The sequence below is a fragment of the Labrus mixtus genome, chromosome 14 (genome assembly GCF_963584025.1).
Source record: "Labrus mixtus chromosome 14, fLabMix1.1, whole genome shotgun sequence".
Lineage (NCBI taxonomy): Eukaryota > Metazoa > Chordata > Actinopteri > Labriformes > Labridae > Labrus > Labrus mixtus.
Genome location: NC_083625.1, coordinates 16442921 through 16462305, shown reverse-complemented (window position 1 = coordinate 16462305; position 19385 = coordinate 16442921). Strand labels below are relative to the sequence as shown.

The 19385-nt window shown below is 39.2% G+C and overlaps 1 protein-coding gene across 1 annotated transcript; it reads right to left on the bottom strand.

Moving 5' to 3' along the window:
- Positions 1 to 8396: 8396 nt before the first annotated feature.
- On the bottom strand, positions 8397 to 17665 carry cchcr1 (coiled-coil alpha-helical rod protein 1). Its single transcript, XM_061055483.1, has 19 exons — positions 17297 to 17665; positions 16768 to 17065; positions 16486 to 16653; positions 16232 to 16349; positions 15820 to 16014; positions 15375 to 15538; positions 15161 to 15275; positions 14856 to 14966; positions 13619 to 13762; positions 13406 to 13516; positions 13024 to 13130; positions 12768 to 12880; positions 12599 to 12671; positions 11840 to 11958; positions 11566 to 11754; positions 10298 to 10399; positions 10006 to 10151; positions 9816 to 9924; positions 8397 to 9716 (listed from the first exon to the last, which is right to left on the bottom strand). The coding sequence occupies exons 1-19, from the start codon at positions 17364 to 17366 to the stop codon at positions 9580 to 9582; spliced, it is 2589 nt and encodes an 862-aa protein (XP_060911466.1). The 5' UTR covers positions 17367 to 17665; the 3' UTR covers positions 8397 to 9579.
- Between the last annotated feature and the right edge of the window lie 1720 nt (positions 17666 to 19385).

The window sequence follows — 19385 nt, the reverse complement described above, 5'->3', positions numbered from 1 at the left end:
ACATAATACAATAATATATATATATAAGTCAACAGTCATGTATTAAGTAGTGACTAAACATAAATTATATATATCGCCAAAGTCATTAATTATTTCTAAGAGCAGAAACTGAAGGTCAATGCATTTGAGAAGTTTGATCATCGATTATTAACTAATGTTAATTTGTTTAATTAAAGCAGGAGGGCTTTGTAAAACAACTTTTTTTTACACAACATTTTTCCGTGACCCGTAATGTCATGAATTATTAATTGATCACCTTTAAATCTCTAGATTTCATTTAAGTTTTCATCGCTGAAATCATACAGATGCAAACAATACAAATTAATTACTTGTTGTGAAAATCACACCTTATTGCCTTATTGCCTTGTTTATGAAGAAGGGGAAGCTTGAGGCAATGTTATATGTGGAGGGATGAATTAGAGGGCTTTGTAATCATTGTGCTCTTTTCTTTAAGTCAAGTCAAGTCAACTTTATTTATATAGCACATTTATAACAGCCGAGGCGGACCAAAGTGCTGTACAGTAAATTAGGCAAAATACATTACATCCAAAACATCATAAAGACACGTAAAAGCAAAAATTAAAAGTAAATTAAAACACAAAACAATAGTGAAAGTTCTAGTAGACACTACTGCTGGGATAAAACACTCAACTAGAGATACAAGCTAAGGAAAAGAAATGGGTTTTTAAAAGTGACTTAAACTGTTCAGTTGTGGCAGCAGATCTTCTATTAAATGGTAATCTGTTCCAAAGTGTCGGCGCTGCAACAGAAAAGGCTCGATCGCCCCTAGTTTTGAGCCTTGTTTTGGGCACGTACAGGAGCAGCTGGAGGACCTTAGTGCTCTGGATGGAGCATGAACATGTAGTAGTTCACTTAGGTAATGAGGTGTTGAGCCATTTAATGATTTAAAAGCCAGAAGTAAAATTTTAAAATCAATCCTGTAGCGAACAGGAAGCCAGTGGAGAGAACGGAGCAAAGGGGTTATGTGGTCCCTCTTTTTTGTGCCTGTTAGGAGGCGAGCAGCCACATTTTGGACAAGCTGCAGGCGTTGGATGGATGACTGGTCCAAGCCCACATATAGTGAGTTGCAGTAGTCCAGGCGAGATGTTATGAATGCATGTATTACTGTTTCTAGATCATTGGCAGGGAGGTATGATTTTATTTTGGCTATAAGTCTGAGCTGGTAAAAACAAACTCTAAGGCTTCAAAGACTGTTGAGAGCGCAACTGGACAGGCAATGGAGACTGAAGCTGCAGAGTAAATTCTTGACTGACATCTGAAGGCCCAAAGAACAGACGTCACCAATCCCTCTGTCCCAGCTGTCTGAGGCACTTGTGGGCATAGCTGCTGTGAATACCTCTGAATCTAAGTCACAAACTGACAGGTATTTATTGTTTGCAGATGGCACAACTGCCTAAGCATACCATTATTTCTTTTCCTCTTGACAAGATGAAAAACTGGGATAATACATAATTTAAAAGAGCCGATTCCACTGTGGTGGGGGGAGTCCACTTGTCCATTATTATTCTGAGAATGTAATTAAACTGTCACATGGAGATCCTCTGAAACAAAGTGTCTTTGAAAGAAAGAGCAGCAACTGAATCAAAACGATATTTTGAAGAACAGATTGCCCACAAATGGAGAAAGGATGGGGTGAAAGTCTAAAAATGTGGTAATTAGGAAGATATTTGAACAGCGTGATGGTTACCAGGGAGAGCTAAGGTGCAGAAGCACAGATGAATATTAATGGAAATCTGATTAAACATTCTCACGTCTTTAACTGCATATCCCACAGGCAAAGAGCTCGCAGAACAAAACAAATTAACCCAGCAATTTTAATTATCCATGCTCTGTGTTCTTTCATTCCACATCTGTTTTCCTGCCCAATGAGACCTCAACAACAGATGTTTTTAAGGACAAAACAAACATCAGATTTTCTGTCCTTTGGCTGATGTTGCGTTGATATTCTCCATAGTTCACATTACCTTCAAAAGAGTAGAGTGCTAATTCAATATTTCAGTATTATTTCAATATTCTTCTTATACTGTTTTCAGAAAACAAACAGTGTAAATGGCTCAAAGAGTTCTGCAGTTTTTGCCACCCTGCTTAATGCGAGTTGCTGCCATTAGAAGCCGAGCACAGAGTTAATAGCGTGCAATCCACCAGCGAAGCACTTTATGAATGTAATGCGCTGCCAACATTTCACAGTGATACCAACACAAAGGAACATGGCACCACTGATGTTTTTAAATGCTTATTATTGCTCAGTGAGGTTTGCAGTATATGTGAAAGCACATTAAATGCTAAAGCTGAGATGGTGACCCGGAGGCATCTGATGGAGTAGTGGAGTGGAGATATTATGGTAGTGGTGCTTGATGAATTAGGGGCAGAATATGATGCTGGTTGCATCCTACACAGATACAAGTAACTTTTATATTTAGACTATTTTTCTTACATAAGATAACCTGAGGTCTGAACAGGTGGGCTGCAGGTTTGTCACAGAAAAAAACAGGTAACATTGATTTTCATTTCTGACAAAGGGAATCAGTGCTCTTACACCTCTTGAAAAACTGCTTCAAAGTCAAGAGTTCTTTTTTCCACCTGCACCTGAACTCAGAGTCTATTTTCAGTAGATCCAGCAGTCCTGAATGATTCTTTTTCAGTAAATAAATATGTTTTCATAAACAGGGATTGAGATTAGGGACCGTCAGATGTGGGACTTTTGGGGCCGATACCAATATCGACATAAGGTAGAAAAATCCTATACCGATATCTTTCTTTGCATTTATCCCTCAAATGCAGTAATCAAACACTTGGGGAAAAGATATATATCAAAGACAAGATGGTCACTCAACTGGAAGGTAACTTCACATGTACATGCATCAGCATTTGACACTCTGAATAGTGATGATGCTTGTTGTTATCCATATAGCGCACTCTGCTGGTGACAGAGATCTGTAATACGATGAAACTCAAATTAAATGCTATTTGACTGATGAATAAATATTTTATTATCGGCACACATCTGTGATAAAATTAGCCAATACCGATTGTCACTTGATACGTTAATATCGGCCGATATAAACGACAGGCCGATTCATCTTTCGGGCTCTTATTAAGATCTGCAACAGCAATTTATCACATTATTCTGAGTAAATGTAGATTTTAAGTAAAGATGCTGTGATAAATATTTATCTGATGATAAAGTTAAAATAAGTCATTATTACCCTCTATCTCCTTCCTTGACCCAAACACATACAGGAGTGAATTTATATCACCTTTTTAACCACTTCTCTCACACATTTTATTTACATCTCTTATCCTAAAAAAACAACAACCTAAGGACTGCAGAGGAAACACACCTTTAGATTTTTGTTTAAAGCTTGTTTATAATCCGCTGTCCAAAAAAAAAAGAATAATAAATAAATAAAAACATGTGAATTGAAGTCCTTAGGTGTTTCCATGGATTGTTGGTTAGCTTAGTTTGCACCAAAGGGAAATGCACATCTCCGTGCCACTCTTTTCAAATGAGCCACGAATCACAGTTTTCAATCCGTCAATCTGACCTTCAGTTTCACTTATAATGACTTGAGTAACATTTGTCCAGCTTCCTTACCTAATTTTTATACTGGAATGTTTTTAGAACATGTGAAAAACATGCAGGCCAAGAGATGTATTGTTCTTCTCAGTGTGGTGATAAAAGATGAGGCGTATCCATAACAACGTGTGTTCATATGCATCTAGGAAACACACAAAGCACACCTCAGCTGCTCCGTCCTAAATTGAACTGAACAGCCCGCAGGCAAACTGCAATTACAGCTCCAAACAAGGTGACTGATTGGCACAGGTGGAGACTTCATTCCACGTGGATGGAGACATGTTCAATTTAGTGTTTCAATAAGGAAACCATATGTTGGATATTACTTCTAAACATTCTCAGTGAAAGAGATCTGGCTTCAAGCTATTACTTTTTTATTGATCTGAAATGGTAAAACAAATTGAAATGTGTGAGAATACTTAGGGGTAATGTGTGATTGCTGCACACATCAGAAAGGAAAACCTGCTTGTGGATGATTTGCCTCAATATTTCTCTGACATAACAGCACATATTTCCATGAAGATAAATCATACAGTAAATGTCGTCAGATTTGCAAACCTTTTCATGTCTGAGTTTCTTCTGATATTTTTTAAGAGTTCATGCCCTTGCTCATGTTTAAAATCGCCGTCAACTACACCTACAGTGTAGGAGAGAGCAGAAAGCGTTGGTGTAGTTTGAAGACTGGACAGTTCAGCTCACAGAGCCCCCCCAAACAACTGCGTCTATAAATAGGGTAACTTGGCTGCCTTTTCTCACTCTGCTCTCTGTGGTTGCTGCTCTCCCCTGTAGCATGGCCTGCCACAGCAGCACACAGCCGTCCAGCAGCCTCTAATACAGCACGAAGCGCTGGTGGTCGACACCCCTGACTCACTGGATCACATCAGCCTCGGTTCTGCTCCAAATTTGCTCAGACCTGCGGCCTGTGAGAACTTAGCAAAGATGGGGCATTACGAGCCAAGGCTCTGTGTTAGACATATTTGTTTGAAAATGTTATTTGTCTATATCCAGATGTCATCTTCATCCTAGGACCAGGAATGTGATTATCTTTGTAGCATGTAATCCTCTAATATGATCAGCAAACACAGGAGTAATTGCTCCTGAGGGAAATTTGTAATTTTAGAGGAGTTATAAAATAGTAGGGGCAGCAAAATAATAATAATTTTACTGCATATTGAAAAACAGCTATGGTCTGTGAGAGAATGTACCGTGATAAAAAAAAGTATGCAGTTTTAGGGATTCTTTTTATCATATTATTGTCACTGGATGTTATAAAGTTGAATGAGGACTGCCTCTGACAGGACTTAACTTTGGGGACATTTGGTGTGACACACATTTTGCAGCGAAGGATTGAGATTTCACAACACCTCAGACATGTTTGACTCTGCCTATAAGCTGTTATAAATGCAGATATGTGGTTTGCAGAGACAGCAAAGATGAATCTAGTAATAAGAGGCTTGTGTAGAGCTTTTGCACAGAGCACCCAACCCCTGGTGTAAATTTCTTTCAGTGGACTATACAGTATTCTCTTTTGCATCTCGAGGTATTTGCAGGAGTTAGTTTCCATGCTTTGTTTCAAAAATATTTGATTCATATATTTATTTAAATATAAACCAATACCATTAAAGGAAACTCTTTCTAAAACAGCATGAAGAGCTTGTTGTTTTTGGCATATATTCAATAAGAAGTATTAGACTTGGTGTTGACGCAGACTGCTGATGACAGGCAGGGCCGATGACAGCAGATGTTCTGATTTGACACTCTGCACTCTGACGGCACATCAGCCTCAGAACCACAGGGAAGAAGGAAAGATACACAAGTACACAACACGACTTTACAAACCCATCGATACAAAAAAAAGTAGTCGGTGAAGACAGCATTTCAGAGCTGGTTAAAGGTCAGGGGGAATATTTCGGCAAACATTCAACTTTAAACAGGAGTGTATGTGTACCTGTAACTGTACATGGAAGCTGTGGGCTGTTGAGATATTTTATTTGACTCTGCAGTATGTTTGATTATATCCTCTGAAGAACAGCAGGATGGATTCCAACACTTATTTCCCTACAGGAGCATTTAGGAACATTTTATCTTATAGTTAATGTATTTGATGTGATTTGTCAATAGAGCTGGAAACTTAAAGCTGATTTGGAGTATAACACAAGTAGCGACTCCAGATCCAAAGTTAGTATCCTGATCGAGTGCTGCTTGGAGTCAGACATGAGGAGACAGTTTATTAACTTTCTTGTTTGCCTGGCCCACTAATTTTACACACCGTTAGTTCTGAATGTTGATTAAAATCGTCGGGGAGCCTATCGATTGCTTTTTATAATATATTTCACATCACTTCTGGTTTGCAACGCTGAACACAGTGTCTGGCTGCTGTGCAGATCTCACTACAGCGAAGAGCCAATGAAGAGGCAGAAAAGCTTTTATTCAGGCTGTACTGCCTGTTTCCCACTAGAATCATGTTCCTGTGTTGTTTTCCATTAGTGGTGAAATAAAGTTAATACAGCGTTAGATTGTTCTATTATTGTTTCCTGTTCAGATGGATTCAGAAATTAATTCCTCAACCTACAAGTTCACATTGACTTTATTAGGTGAAGTCAGTGGACATGACAACAGCACTAATCTCTGAATCGAGGTGTTTTAGCAGCACCCATTGCTAATAGGTTCGTAAAATCAACAATGTAGCCATTAAGTCCTTAAAACACAAACATTAAGAAAACCGAGCAGGGCGGAAAAGAGCTCAGTGTCCTTCAACTTGGCAACTTCATAGGATTTCATTTTTTCTACAAGTTCCTTAAATTCCTACTTTTCAAAATCTGCCCCTGTCAACTGTAAGTGCTATGTTTGTGAAGTGGCGCGCCTAGAAGCAAAAGCAGCTTTGCCACAAAGTGGTAGCACAGACTAACACACAGAGTGCTGATGCACATAGCATGTCAAAATAGCCTATCAACTGTCGTATCGCATACAGAGTTCTAAACCGCCTCTGGAAGCGACATTAGCACGCGAGCTGTGAACCAAGAGCTTCATGAATTAAGTTTCCATGGACGAACTGCTGCACACAATCCTCACACGATGTGCAATGCCAAGCATTAACTAGAGAAGTGTAAAGCTCTGCAACTGGACTCTGAAGCAATGTCACCTTTTTTTATGAAAAGGACACCCACTCTTCATTATCTGACAGCTTAAAGGATGATTCTGGGTTTATCTGGTGCTAAAACAAACTAACTTTTAGAGTGCAAAAGGCTGACTTTAAGATCTGCAGTCAAGGCATAATGGTGTGTGTGGGTGCGTGTATATGTGTGTGTGTGTGTGTGTGTGTGTGTGTGTGTGTGTGTGTGTGTGTGTGTGTGTGTGTTCCTTAATTAAGGAATTTATTGATGCTACAGGGTGCAAAATACAATTAACCATTTGGACGCCTAACATTTAGTGCAACTAGTTTGGGAAAGGTTTCAAATAGTACCGAAGGGGTTTTAGACTGGAATGTAAATCTCATAGGTAATCCAACTTTTGGTAAAACATTGCATCAACCTTCACTCTCAATGACTTTTTAAGAAACAATAATGTCTGTATTTCCTTCAATAATAATTAAATGAAGACTGCTGTTGAAACGTAAAGTCTGAAAGGCTCCTGGAAATCACAGCGCTCTCATAGGTGAGGCCCTCACCTTTGACAACAGCGCCCTCTGCTGGATTTTAAATGGACATGAGGACAAAGACTATCTCAAATTCGGTTTCTTTCAGCAGGATAACATGCAAAAAAATTTTATTACTACATTATAAATAGTAACGTGATATTGAAAAATACTGCTTCTGGCATGAATTTGTGTTATTAATGCATGACGTGATCGAAAGCTTATTACACAAAAAGGCTGATAGTCAAAGATAGAATAGGAACATTCCTCAAAAGTTTTACTCATGCTGTTTTGCAGGCTCACTTCATCAGACTGATCCAAGAGTGCACTGGATAAAATCAAGTGATATTCTGTAAAGAATGTATTTGATGTGTTCATCTTCTGCTTGCTGTGAAGCAGTGAGTGTTTCTCTCAATATGTGTGATGCTCTTTGGTCTAGACTTTATTAGAATTTCCACTCGGCTCTCCATGACATAGTTTTACCTTGAGGCTTGAAACTCTGAACTCTTGCAAAATGTATTAGCACTCATGACAACTTGACAAATAGCACAATTATCTGGTTCATCGTGATGTTTATCATCATCCATCCTATGACTGCAGTTATTTTTGGATTGACCTCTATATAGATAGATAGATAGATACTTTATTTATTTCTTCTATTGAGGGAAATTCAAAGCATCCAGTAGCAGGTAACAAAGACATACATGACATGAAACATTGTTACAAATTAACCACAAAACCGACGCCCCCCTCCCATACATATATATTAACCCGAAAAAAGATTTAAAGAATACGCCTATAAGAACTTCTAAATAGAAAATATTGATTTATTTCCAAATGAAATCAAATAGGTCTTCCCCTTTGTACTGATGTAATATAAATAGAAACCCAATGGCATATAAACCTACTTCATCATAACAAATTCAACTTTTTCAGATAAATGAGAAAGTTGTAAAAAATGTCATACAAGAATCATATGGGCCTTTTATTCTAATATCTGCTGTATCCAAAAACTCTGCGAACATATATGTTAATTTAAAAAAAAAAGAATGTTTGGCTTTAATTTTTATAACAGACAATCAGCAGTTAGAAATAAATTGAGATTCATATAAAATCATGCATTGCTTAGTCATTATTTCTCAAAATACTGCTTAACACCATAGATTTGCAATCAACAATACTTTATTATTTTGTAAAATTAAGACAGAGGTCTCTTGAAAGCACAGGCATATTTGAACCATCACACAAACTACTAGGAGTAGTACTACTACTCTTTTCACTAGAAAGTATCTCCTTTCATTTAGAACATTTGCATTTGATTTTTTTTTTTAAATATCACTGAAAGTCTTGTCAGTGATTTATATTTACTGAAGTCTGCAAGGTTTTATTTTATTTAAAAAATAGTTTATGGGAGCGCTGGTGGTGCAGTGGTTGGTGCGCGCGCCCCATGTATGGAGGCTATAGTCTTCCAGGCAGGCGGCCCAGGTTCAAATCCAGCCTGTGGCTCCTTTCCCGCATGTCATTCCCCACTCTCTCTCTTCCTGATTTCAGACTCTAGCCACTGTCCTATCTCTACATTAAAGGCACAAAAAGCCTAAAAATAAATCTTAAAAAAATAATAATAAAAATAGTTTATGCGGGGCACTGATGGCCTAGCGGTTAGGTCACACCCTCTGTACAGAGGCTATAGTCTGACCTGTGGAACCTTTCCCACGTGTCATTCTCCACTCTATCGCCGATTTCCTACTCTGCTCATTGTCCTATAAAAATAAATCTAAAATATATTTATATATATTTGATGTGACTCAAAATGTGAATGATCCTTTTCACCATATAATTTGGTAATTGTTTGACTTTAAATCCTAAAGGGAACAACACAGACTATTCAAGGACAAATTTTAAAAGGGGATATCATTAAAATAAGGGTCAGAAGTTAAAGTGTTCTACATAGTTTCTGTGGTAAGGCAATTAAGAGAAAGCAAGAAATTGAAAAGCAGATTCCTAAAAAGAAACTATTGATAATTGCATTAAAAACAATCTCTTTCCTTCCCCTTGTGTTAAGAAGTGCTTTTGTATTATTTGCAAATATTCATTCAGCCCAAAACGTTGATTGAATTAAATACTTTGTCCATCAATATCTTCCAAAATTCTCTTCAAATAAAAGCCGTCCTCTAGTAACACAGATGTATTGAAATGGTGAAATGTTTTTGTTCAATTCACGAACACTGTGTCTGTTCTAAAGAGCCATTCTTTTTCTTTCTGTGTATTTCTTTGGCTCTGTACACATCATCACTGCCCACCTCTTGTACAAATTAAAGGTGTGTTTGCTGGCTCAAGTGACTCATCATCAGGTTTCAGCAGCTCGACTGCCTGTAGACGGTCCCACGCTGTCACTCTGTCCCTCCTCCTCCGCAGAGTCCTCAGAGCTGTTAACCACTGCAGCGCTGAGACTGTGGAGCTCTTCTAAAACAGACAGGAGCCCCGCTGACAAGAAGCAGACAAACCGTCGTTAAGATCAATGTGGCATTTTTGGGGGACTTGAAAATAAGAGTCTTATGCATGAAGAGTTAAGACACTACCTACCATCTGCATGTATGTCTGAAGGTTGTTCCCTTGGTGCTTGAGACTTTTGTACAGCTGTTGTCTGTGCTCTTGTATACTCAGACGTGCTCTCTCTCTCAGCAACAGAGACCTGGATCAGGTTATGTGTTGTAATCATGAGGACAGAAACAACATTTTTCTCACAGTTTTCTTTTGCTTTGCAAAGTCTTACCAGCAGCAGGTTTTTGTCTTTCATGGTCTCCCTGGGTTGTTTATTCTGGACTTTCTTTTTTATATGTTCAAACTCATAGTGGTGGCTTTTTCTCATCTCATCCTGTTTCTTTCCTGCCACTTTTTCAAACTGACGCAAAGTCATAACTGCAAGAGACAACACAGACAGATGGAAAACCACAGGGAAATGCAGCCATATACTGCGTAAACAATCATATTAGATCACAGATATGATTTCACCCCCCTGCTTTAAGCTACTGTGGGCTGAGACAGCATGCTACTAATCCTGCTACCTGCTTTGGTGTGCTCTCTTCTGGCAGTATTGACCTGCTCCTCCATCTCTCTCAGCTTCTCAGCACAGTGGTCCTTGATCTCAGACACTCTCTCCTGCAGCACTGAAAAGGAAAAAACAAATGCATGATTCTTCAGCGCAGTAGCGCACACAATGAGAAGCACATACTAATGCTGTTTCTGTACCTCTGGGCATACACCGGATTTTATTGCATCTGTGAGCAAAAGTTCACATTTAATCGTTTTGATTCATGTCATTTACATCAAACCCATGTGACCAGATTGTAAAACAGTAAAGCTAGAGGAATACAGTTAGGACCTTAGGACCTGGCATTTCAAGAATAAAAAATCAAACAGTGAAGATGTAATGTTTGAACTGTTAAAGTAGAACTAATCAATACTATACAAGCATAACAATACTTAAACATTATATATGGCAGCAGTTTTCTGTAACCCATGAAAAGCTGAAAAACAATTTCATTCTTAACATCTAACACCAAATAGAACGCACACAGTGAGCAAATATCTGTTTTAAAAAAGAGCAGCGCTATCAGCTGCAGCTTAAGAATCAGATATTTCCCTCAGGAATCAGTGTAACATCAAATAGAGCTCAAGAGGAGTACGAGTACTTGAACACAACTGCAGAATGTTAATAGTACTCTGTAACTGAAAGGAGTTCAAATATTATTAAATCAAATTATTTTTTTATTAAAAATGAAGGAACTTTTTATGGATCATTTTTGTGTAGTGATTCAGTGCTGTGTGTTCTTAACTTTTTTTAAATGCTCCCATGAAGCCAAACAATTAGTTAAGGGTAGTAGGGTTCAAAATGTGTACAAACACAAGAGTGAGGTGCCAATATGATCAATGAAAAGGGTTTTGTTTGCTTCAATTATTCCTCCCACTGGCAAATTAAAGAGCAACTCCAGTTTAAAGTACATAAACTGAATGTGCCTAATAACGGTTTTTAAACAGTCATGAGAAAATGTGCTGTTATACCATTAATGTGGATATAAAAGTAAGATATTTCCTAAATGGCCCAACTGGGAATATCATATTAGTATCGGTAACTGTCCCTGAACCAGTACAGTCAAGGTGCTCTTGAGTGTGTCACTTAATCCCCCACTGCTCCAGCAAAGCTGTGGAGCAGGCAGGAGGTGGTCAGGTGTGAAATGTGTAGGGCATTTCTGGAAAAGAGCGGGGGTGCTCAGCCGGCTTTCCCTGGATAAGTCAAGGTTGAAAAACAGTCATGCCACAGCTGCTGCCTCACCACGTTCGCTGTGCTCCTGCTGGTTGAGGAGCTCAAAGCGCAGTTTCTCCAGGTTGATTTCACTCTCCTTCAGCTGGGCCTGGATCTCCTGCAAGTTCTCTTCAGCCTCCTGTCTACCTGCCACAGCCTGACGGACCTCCATCCAGCTCTGCTCCAGCTCCTGCTGCTGCTGATGCACTTTGCCTTCATCTGAGGAGGATGTTAAAAAGATAAATGAGGCATCATGCAGATTAACTTATCATGTTGAGGCGTTGAGAGATATAAGTGTGCTCACGCTGTTCTTTTAGGTCAGCCAGTGCTCTCTCAATGAGCTCCGGGGTTCTTTTGAGTTCCCATGTGAGTTTGTCTCTCTCTTCACAGACCAAACGGAGCTCAGTGTGCAGGTTTGAGATGCTGCGGGACACACACAGACAAGATAGTAGAGAAAAATGGAGGTGCAAAAGGAAGCAGAAAGGGCCTGGAAGTGGGTTCGCGCACCAGGCCTGGCCGGAGTATGAGTCCAACCTGTGGCTCCTTTCCCGCAAGTCATTCCCCACTCTCTCTCTCTCTCTCCTCAGTTTCAGACTCTATACATGGCCCTGGCAAACATCCCTTTGTTTGGACAGAGTAATAGAATAGTATAGTAATAGTAGGATCAAATGTACCACTCAAAGGATTAGCACTGAAATGGTTAGTTCATAAAGTTAATCTAAAATATCTCACTAGCAATTTTAATTAAGCGGACTGTGAAATTGAAAACATCTGTTTACTGCTTACAAATGAAAATAGATCCCTGACTTTTTTCACTACACATAACAAATAAAATATTTTGAATTTGGAGGCTGTCGATCAGCCAAAAAGTGCAATTTGAAGACATGACTTCCCTTTAGCAATAAGAGGGTTAAAGATTGTCTTCTGAAGTACACACTTTACATTTTTTGTAATGAAATGCATGAGGGAATTACCAGGCAAACAGGACTAAAAGAAGACTTTACTTCCTGCAGGTCGGTAGAGATTGATTAGGAGCATTTGTTGTGTAAAAATGACCTCATACCTGTCAGCAGCCTGTTCTGCATGTTTACTGGCCTGTTGAACTTTCTGCAGAGCAACCCTCCTCATGACCAAACCTGTCAAAACAAAAACATGATGTCCTTTTTTAACCTGCTATGATATCCAAAGTGAGGCCCATGCAATCATCAAATTAACGGCCATTCAAATCACACCTTGGATTGTCGCCACTCGTCCCTTAGCAAAAGTTAGCCTCTGTGTTAAAGTGTTGAGCCTTGTTTGAGCTGCATCCATTTCTGCCATCTTGCTTTCAAATGCTAAAGTAAACCTGGGAAGTAAAGCCAAAGGGTGAATATATATATTTTACTGGAGAAATTACCACAATGACGTGAAGAACACATTTGCTTTCCAACCGTTTTCCTTAGTAATGAATTCATCTTCTGATTTTGAATCCAGAGTATTTTGTTTTACCTCTGCACTGCTTCAGAAACAGATTCAAGATCAGCTTCTGCTTTTTGATTCTGTGACTTCAGCTGAGAATTTTCCTTGTGAGCCTGGGCCAAGTCCATTTTCAGTGTCTAAGAGAAAAGACAAATTCAAACTAAGTCAAAAACACAAAGTATCATACACAAATAACACTGTGATTCTCAGTGCTAAGAATATCTTACTAGCCAGCTGCTGTTCATAACCTCAAGTACGACTGAGACCAAGCAACGTTTTCATTGAGTCAGCATTGTGTGCAGGGGTACAAATGAACGTGCATTTATCACTCTCCTATGCAGCCCCAAATTTATCTTGCATCATCAAATATTAAGACACCCACGTAAATCACATCACTTGCTGTGGTACTAACCTCCTTTTCCACTCTTTCCAGGTCCAGCTCAGCTCTCCTGTTATCTACACTGTGTTGGAGCACACTAGTCCGGTGCTGCTCCTGCTGGAGCTGCTGCTCCATGGCTCTTACCTAAATCAGAGACCAGGACAGAACCACACTTTAAACATAGACTCAAAGACATTGAGCATGATAAGTTTGCTATGACATAACATCAGATGACTGTCTTCATACGTTTGAAAGAAGTTCATTCTTCTCTCCTTTTGATTCAATGTCCTTTGAGCGAAGCTGGACACACAACTTGAACACTTTCTCTCTCCAGAGCCGGAGCACCTGAAGGCTTTCTGATCCATTCTTCAGAAGTGGTTCTTTCAAGGTCTGTTGAAACATAAACACATATATGGCAAACACTCCAGCAGTAAATGCATAGCATGAGCATGAATAATAGTACAGTAGTATATATCACTAATTAACCTTGGCATTTCCAAGACATAATCCAGCCCTTTAAAATAATGTGTCCCTTTTCTGCCTTCCACATATATAATATTCTGCCAATAGTTTTAAAACAGTCTCTGCTGTTAAATTAATCACTGAGCTACAGTAGTACAATGTCTGACAGGAACTTCAGAATCCAAGCAGTCAACTAGGACAATTACTTATCAAGGAATGTCCAAGTTTATAAAGGGTTGGCATTTATGAGAACTATGCAAAATGCACTTTAAAATAACACATTCAAAAGTATGAAAAAATGTTTTATTTGACACCTGAAGGGTCAGACTGTAAATACACTACATTTAGAAAAGCACCTCAGGTGAAGTGAAACCCCAGGGTATGGTTTAGAAAATGTTAGGTATAATCATCCTCCATGGAGTGGATTCAAGTTTCTTAGAGCTAAGATAAAGCTTGATAATTTTATAGCCAGGAGACACTAACACATATTTAAAAGTGTATGTTTTGTTGGGTAAAGAGATATGATAGAACTCACATTCAGTTCAAATCCTTACACAGTTCCATTCAAGAAATGTATGTGGCATTTTGGAGAGGTGGAGTTGTTATTCTCTGATCAAAACATCGAGCGACTCCAATCATAAGCTGTTAGCCGTTATATTCATTTGTTGCCATTATTTAGATTTGATTAGAAGGTTTAGATTGCAGAACAGCGTCGCACTATGAATCACTGATAAAAAACAGATGTTTTCTGACTAAAAAGATCTAAGTCTTTGAATGACGTCAACACACTGCTATAATCATGTTCTTCTTTAAGATGCATTTAACACAAGTACTCTGTGATAGGGATAAATCCATCACAGAGCCTAGATGTTTGTAAAAAAAATATATTGGAAACAAGAAAATCTTGTTTAAAGCCTAATGAGGAAATCATTGTTTCAGTCTGCAAGCAGCAGCACAACTGGTGGTTTGTTTTCAGCATAGGTTGGTATCATCCATTGCTATCTAAAGAAAAAAGACTGACCTTCGTTATCATTTTCTCTTCTTGGAGGGCCAGTATCTCATTCACAGAGTGAAGCCTGACAGTCAAAAGCTCTGTGGTCTTCTGGAGAGATATTTTCTCTTTGTTCAGCCTCTGACAAAATGAAAAGCATTATAAGAAAGGTTTGCTATATATTTAACTGCATGATCATTCATAAATCTAGCTCTTAATTTATCCAACAGTTTTTGCTTAAACATGCTGAAATTAAGATTTTTTTAAGCTTCATCCCCAAAGCAATTACTTTACAGTAGGATGATTGTAATCAATACTGTTTATATTGTCCCCACCTCAACAGCGTCATTTAATCGTTCCTTCTCTCCTTTCTCTGGGGCAAGCTGACCAATGTAATTTCTGAGGCTATGCAGTGTTGCTGATTGTGTTTCAAACGCTTGTCCCATTTGGCTGAAAAATAAACAACAAACCCGAAAAGAAAATCATAGAATCTGACTGCACAGCGTGTCAAATGTGTAGCTGGGTTCTTTTTTAGACTGAATATTGCACCTTAAATGTTCTTTCAGCCCGTCTCTCTCTGTAGATATCACCACCCGATTTTTTTTCAGCTCAAGCACCTCTGAGGTCATTGATTGAAGTTTGTTGTGTAGTTCTCTGCTGGTAATGCTTGCTGCATCCAGCTCTGCACTGTGGTAGGCATTAGACTGTTGAAGCTGAAAGTAAGGAGAGAGAGAAACAATGAAAGGTTTGAAAAATATAAATTCTAACCTGAATATAAATGATTTCCATTAAGAAGTGGGAATGTCAGAAGTACGGATCATTTTCAGTAAAGCACTGTGCTACATACTCCCTGTTTTACTAAAGAATATTACAGCATAGCAGAGGCCCATTAATATGGGGTCTTACATGCATGGTATTGAGCAGAAGTCATTTGAATCAGTATGCAAAAGGTTTGAAACAGTTTAAAATTCCTTTCAGAGGTTGTGCCACACACCTCGACCTTATGCTTCTTGCGCATTTCCTCCAGTTGTTCTGATAATTTAAGAGTCTGCTGTTTGGCTTCCTCCTCAGCTTGTAACCTGCTCATTTCAGCTTTCAGCACAAGCTCCCGGGAGTCCTCTTTACTCCTCTCTAAAGCACTTCTCAGCTTTGCAATTTCCTCACAAGATTCTTCCTCCAGTCTTTCAAGCTGCAAAATAGAAAAAATTAAACATGGAAGAATCCTCATAAATAAAAAGTAATTAATGTTGAACTGTCAGATGACTATAAGCACTTATAAAGATAACAAGCTTGTCCAATAACACCAGACTACAAACTGCTGAAAAGAATTAGAGGTACCAGTAACTCCCAGGTGATCTCTGTCAACAACAGTGTCATGATGAAATTTAGTCAGTAAACAGCCTTACCTGTGAGCGTATATTCTCCTTCTGTGCACTGCTTTCACTGAGTTCCTCCCTGATTTTACCCAGTACTACATTAGCCTCATGTAGCTCTTTGCACAGTGCTTCCAACTCCTGGCTCTGTCTGTCAAACAAAGGTTATGCCATGTTCAGCTTGTTCAAAATGATTCATCTAAGTGATTCATGAAGTGTTATGTAAAGAATGTCTGACCAAACTGTAAAAAGACTTGATTGCATAACAACATAAGCATTTCTCCTACCTGTTCAGTTTGTAGTCTCTGTCCCTCAATTCGTCCCTTTGTCTCTCTGCAGTCTCCTTCAGGGCCTCCACCTGCCCCTTCAACCGCTCAGCTTCGGCCTTGTGCTTCTCCGCATCCGGATGCCGGTCTGACTCCCATCTAGACCACTGGTCACCTTTTTCTGGACACCTGCATTTCGAGGGAGTAGTTATTCGTGTACCTAATTTACTATCCAACTGACCATAATTGTAAAATATATTGTTAAAATATCTGTATTTGAACATTAAAAAAAAAGCTGGATACCTTGGCCTAAGGTCGGAAGGATGATCCACAGCAACCCCTACTCCTCTGTTTTTTCTTTGTGACATTAAGATCCTCTGATTTTCCCTCTTGAGCTCCAAGATTTCCTGCTGGGCCTGGGATATGGCGAGCCATGGGTTGGCAGGACTGGAATGCTCCTCTGATGGTACCGATGTTGTACTTGGGTTTATCCATGAAATGGATGACGATGGGTCTTGGATCTTTGCGCTTCTGTTTGCTACGGCAGGCTGGACCCTCGATGTAAAATGCGATGGGGGTATCAACTCTTTCTGGATACTTCCTAAATTACATAAAGTAATGTGCTTTAGTCCGCATGCGTTAGATATCCTTGCTTCGTGTTCCCCTATGTTAATATAATCCATGAACATAAACTGATAAATCAGACTCAACAAGCACTCACTTTGAAGTCTAAGGAAGTTATACAGTAGGCTAACGTTAGCTCGCTAAGATCATATCAAACTCTATATTTAGTTACGAGCAGCTAAATTGGTAGCTAGAACAAGTGACTTACTTGAAAGTGCTGATGACGTGAAGTCATTTGGAACTATGAGCCTTTCTTTTCCCAAATTGTGTCCGTCCATGTTCAGTAAATATCACAGGAAACCTGAAGAGGAAAACACTCCGTCGTTGTTTTGCTCTTCTTTATTCTCCCGCGAGTCCCGTCAAACGTCGTTGCTAAGTTACGGGCTACGACGGTAACCTGCAAGAGCTTTACGCTTTAGCTAAACTTTTAAGCACTCTTTTAATACTCGAACAAGTTGGTCAAACATGCGACTGCTAATAGCATCCAGGCAAATATATTTACTTATTATTGACTTATATTAAATGAAATGGTTTGTCGAAAACAACTAACACAACCTCGCGGTGCATCACGGGAAAGAGGAAGGAAGGTAAACACTGCTTGGTAGTTATGCCCTGATATTAGACTTGCAGGGTGGTCTTTCACCAGCCCGTGTTGTATTGAAGTGTCGCTTCCGTATCGATAATCCTGTAGTGCCTCTATTCTCTACAATGGTTCGTGCATTGTTAATTTAACAAGGAAGGTTAAAGTAGAGTACAAACCCCGGGTGAAAGTTTTCCTGACAGTCGGAATTCAGGACATCCAACAACCTTTTCACATTTTGGTGCACAACGGTGGCGAGTCTGCGTTTCTGTCGGGCTATTTCATGATAGCGTCTTTGATTGGGAGAGAGTCAATTCAGCTGGGAATCCCTAGAGTTTGGGCAAGAGAATTAAAAAAATAGTAAGTCTATATTATAGCAGAGTCCAATTTCATCAATACAAGCACATGCAATGTGAAATATTGGAAGGATGTATCGATTTACTTCTTTCTTTGGAGATAGCCAGTGGTGGTTCTACAGTCTGTTGGGGCCCTAGGCAATTAATCAATTGGGGGGCCCTCCAACCAGAGTTCATCACCATCATGTCTGCCAGCCAACGCTTACTCCTCTTCCTCTTTTGTCCTGTTTATTTTTTCTCTCACATAGACAGATCATTCATTTTTCTTCTGTGACTTTCATTAACAAACTTTGGTTTTCACAGCAATAATGCATGTGATGCTTAGCAGGGCAATGACATTGAGTGCACATTTTTGGCCACTGCTTTGGTTTGAGTTTGTGAGCTATCTGGGGCCCTTTACTGGTCCGGGGCCCCAAGCAGTTGCCTGCCTTGCCTGTTGACAAGCAGCAGCACCTCTGGAGATAGCCTGGGTGTCTCAGTGTCAGTGCACCTAGTCACGTTGAAAGCAGGGGAAAAAACGCAGTTCTTTGCTTTGGACTCCCATGGGGTGTCTGACCAGAGCATGTATTATGGTAGCCACTAATTGCAGGTTTGAATGATAATTGGTGATAACATGGTTATGCAATTAACCATATTATGGTTGAGGTGCCCCCTCTAAATATGTTATAGAGCTATAAATTATCTATAAACTTTATGTATATGAATAATTGACTAAATGCATTTGCATATTTTGACAGACTTCTGAGTGAAAACTTTCCTCCATCTGCAGTAATGCACATTTGGTATGCAATACATCTGTCCTGTACATCTATAAACTGCAAACATAGCCTTGCTTGTTTTAGGAATGGCACTTGCAGTATTCACTATTTAGTATGCTCAATGTGGCTCAATCCAAAGTATTTTCATGTATCCTATTTCCTCTGTATCATCAGCAACTGTTTTTGTAGCACCTAGAATGTATAATGTTCTCTCTTCTGCCATGACCCACTTTCCCCTGGGTTTCATTAAAGTTTTATTTTATCTAATTAAATCTTTGAAGAAATAAGACAGCTTTTTTCAAATGTATTTACATAAAGTTTCACATCGTATTGCTAGTGTGTGACAATATGAGACACATTCATTGAATTGGTTGTGTTAGGATAACATTGGAACTGCTTTGCATTATTTGGGCAGTTTGGTAAAGACTCCTTCAGCACTCGACACACACTGCAGCAGGTCCCGAAGAACAAAGCACAGGAAGAGAGGGATCGGAAGGGGCCACGGGGAATAGAGAATAGAGAGAAAATAGAGACAATACTGACCCTTATTAGAAAGAGGGCAGAATTAAGATGCAGCTCTGTTTCTTTGAAGAATACTCAAGA